The 2,500-nt window shown below is 60.2% G+C and overlaps 1 protein-coding gene across 1 annotated transcript in view; it reads left to right on the forward strand.

The window, feature by feature from the left end:
• Positions 1–2,500, forward strand: part of LOC110172202 (remodeling and spacing factor 1-like) — a 40,600-nt gene that overhangs the window by 24,499 nt on the left and 13,601 nt on the right. The window contains exon 9 of the mRNA XM_055148960.1: positions 1,571–1,650. Within this exon, the coding sequence (XP_055004935.1) occupies positions 1,571–1,650 (80 nt within the window). The remainder of the gene's footprint in view (positions 1–1,570; positions 1,651–2,500) is intronic.

Consider the following 2,500-nt stretch of genomic DNA (forward strand, 5'->3'; position numbering starts at 1 on the left):
CTGACGCCCCTGACGCCCCCTGACGCCCCCTGACGCCCCCTGACGCCCCCTGACGCCCTGACGCCCCTGACCCCTGAGCCCTGCCCCTGACGCCCCTGACGCCCCTGACGCCCCTGACCCCCTGACGCCCCTGATGCCCCTGACGCCCCTGACGCCCCCTGATGGCCCCTGACGCCCCCTGACGCCCCCTGACGCCCCCCTGACGCCCCCTGACGCCCCTGACGCCCCCTGACGCCCCTGACGCCCCTGATGCCCCTGACGCCCCTGACGCCCCCCTGACGCCCCTGACGCCCTCTGATGCCCCTGACGCCCCTGACGCCCCTGATGCCCCCTGACGCCCCTGATGCCCCCTGACGCCCCTGCCCCCTGACGCCCCTGACGCCCCTGACGCCCCCTGACTGATGCCCCTGACGCCCCTGACGCCCCTGACGCCCCTGATGCCCCCTGATGCCCCTGATGCCCCTGACGCCCCTGACGCCCCGCCCCTGACGCCCCCCCCCTGACGCCCCTGATGCCCCTGACGCCCCTGATGCCCCCCTGCCCCCTGCCCCTGACCCCCTGACGCCCCTGACGCCCCTGACGCCCCCTGATGCCCCTGATGCCCCTGACGCCCCTGACGCCCCCTGATGCCCCCTGACGCCCCCTGACGCCCCTGCCCCTGACGCCCCCTGATGCCCCTGACGCCCCTGATGCCCCCTGATGCCCCCTTGATGCCCCCTGACGCCCTGCCCCTGATGCCCCCTGATGCCCCCTGATGCCCCCTGACGCCCCTGACGCCCCCTGACGCCCCTGACGCCCCTGAGCCCCTGACGCTGCCCCTGACGCCCCTGATGCCCCCCTGACGCCCCCTGATGCCCCCTGATGCCCCCTGATGCCCCCCTGACCCCTGACCCCCTGACGCCCCTGACGCCCCTGATGACGCCCCTGACGCCCCTGACCCCTGACGCCCCTGACGCCCCCTGACGCCCCCCCCCTGATGCCCCCTGACGCCCCCTGACGCCCCTGACGCCCTGACGCCCCTGACTGCCCCTGACGCCCCTGACGCCCCTGCCCCTGACGCCCCCTGACGCCCCTGACGCCCCCTGACCCCTGACCCTGCCCCTGACGCCCCTGATGCCCCTGACGCCCCTGACGCCCCTGACGCCCCCTGACGCCCCCTGACGCCCCTGACGCCCCCTGACGCCCCTGACGCCCCTGACGCCCCCTGACTGATGCCCCCTGACGCCCCTGACTGCCCCCTGACGCCCCTGATGCCCCCTGACTGCCCCCTGACGCCCCTGACGCCCCTGACGCCCCCTGACGCCCCCTGACGCCCCCTGATGCCCCCTGACCCCCTGACGCCCCCTGACGCCCCCTGACGCCCCCTGACGCCCCTGACGCCCCCCCTGACGCCCCTGACGCCCCCTGACGCCCCCTGACGCCCCCTGACGCCCCTGACGCCCCTGACGCCCCCTGACGCCCGCCCCCTGACGCCCCCTGACGCCCCTGACGCCCCCTGACGCCCCTGACGCCCCTGACGCCCCCTGACGCCCCTGACGCCCCCTGACGCCCTGTTTCCTGTTCTCTTTAGAAACAACTGTGTGACAAGTTGGACGAGGCTCTGCAAAACCTGGACACGGCTCTGAAGAAGAAGGAGCGAGCGGAAAGGAGGTGAGGATTTATTTATATATTTATTTATTTTTATTTATTTATTTATTATTATTGTTATTATTATTATTATTTTATTTTATTTATTGAGGTGAGGAGCGCCACATTCACCACAACAACCTCATCATTATTATTATTATTATTGTTATATTTATTTATTTATTTTCATATATATTTATTTAATTATTATTTTATTATAATTATTGTTATTATTTGTTTTTGTATTTATTTTTATATATATTTATTTATTATTATTATTTTTTATTATTTTATTGATTGATTTAAAAGGAGGAGCGTGCACAGAACACATGAAGTCCGAGAGCTTCTGTGTCAGATTTGGTTCCGAGTTCCTTTCCTCTGCGCTTCTCGGTTTACATCAGACCAATAATCCACCGAGTTAAGATTAAGATTTTATTCAAGAGTTTGGTCAGTTTGTTTCTGCATTTAAAAAAAATTCTTCTTCCTGGTTGGATTTCGTGACGTCACATCGGGGAATTCCATAAACGTTACCGCAGCAACCGTGAAGTGCACCAGACCAAACCTGCACTAAAGAGACAAAGAAAAACACGAGAGAAAAACTTTATTTGACCTTTATTTAGTTGAAAGAGCGTTTAAAGCGGCGGAGCCTTGAATCCTCCTGGAGCCGTTTGGAAAGAAAAAACCCGGAGCCACAAAGAACTCGGCAGATCATCGTTTTCCCCGTGGCTCCGTGTGAAAGACCAGAGTCACATTTATGAAATCAACTCAGAATTTTATTTCTGCATGTGACAAAAACAGTTGGACTGTGAAAAAAAAGACACTTGGTTGATGAAATCCTCAGTGTCTGTCTGACTCCTCGTTAAAAATAAAAATC

Source organism: Boleophthalmus pectinirostris, unplaced genomic scaffold (genome assembly GCF_026225935.1).
Source record: "Boleophthalmus pectinirostris isolate CB_2022bp ecotype Guang Dong unplaced genomic scaffold, ASM2622593v1 HiC_scaffold_12, whole genome shotgun sequence".
NCBI classification, from domain to species: domain Eukaryota; kingdom Metazoa; phylum Chordata; class Actinopteri; order Gobiiformes; family Gobiidae; genus Boleophthalmus; species Boleophthalmus pectinirostris.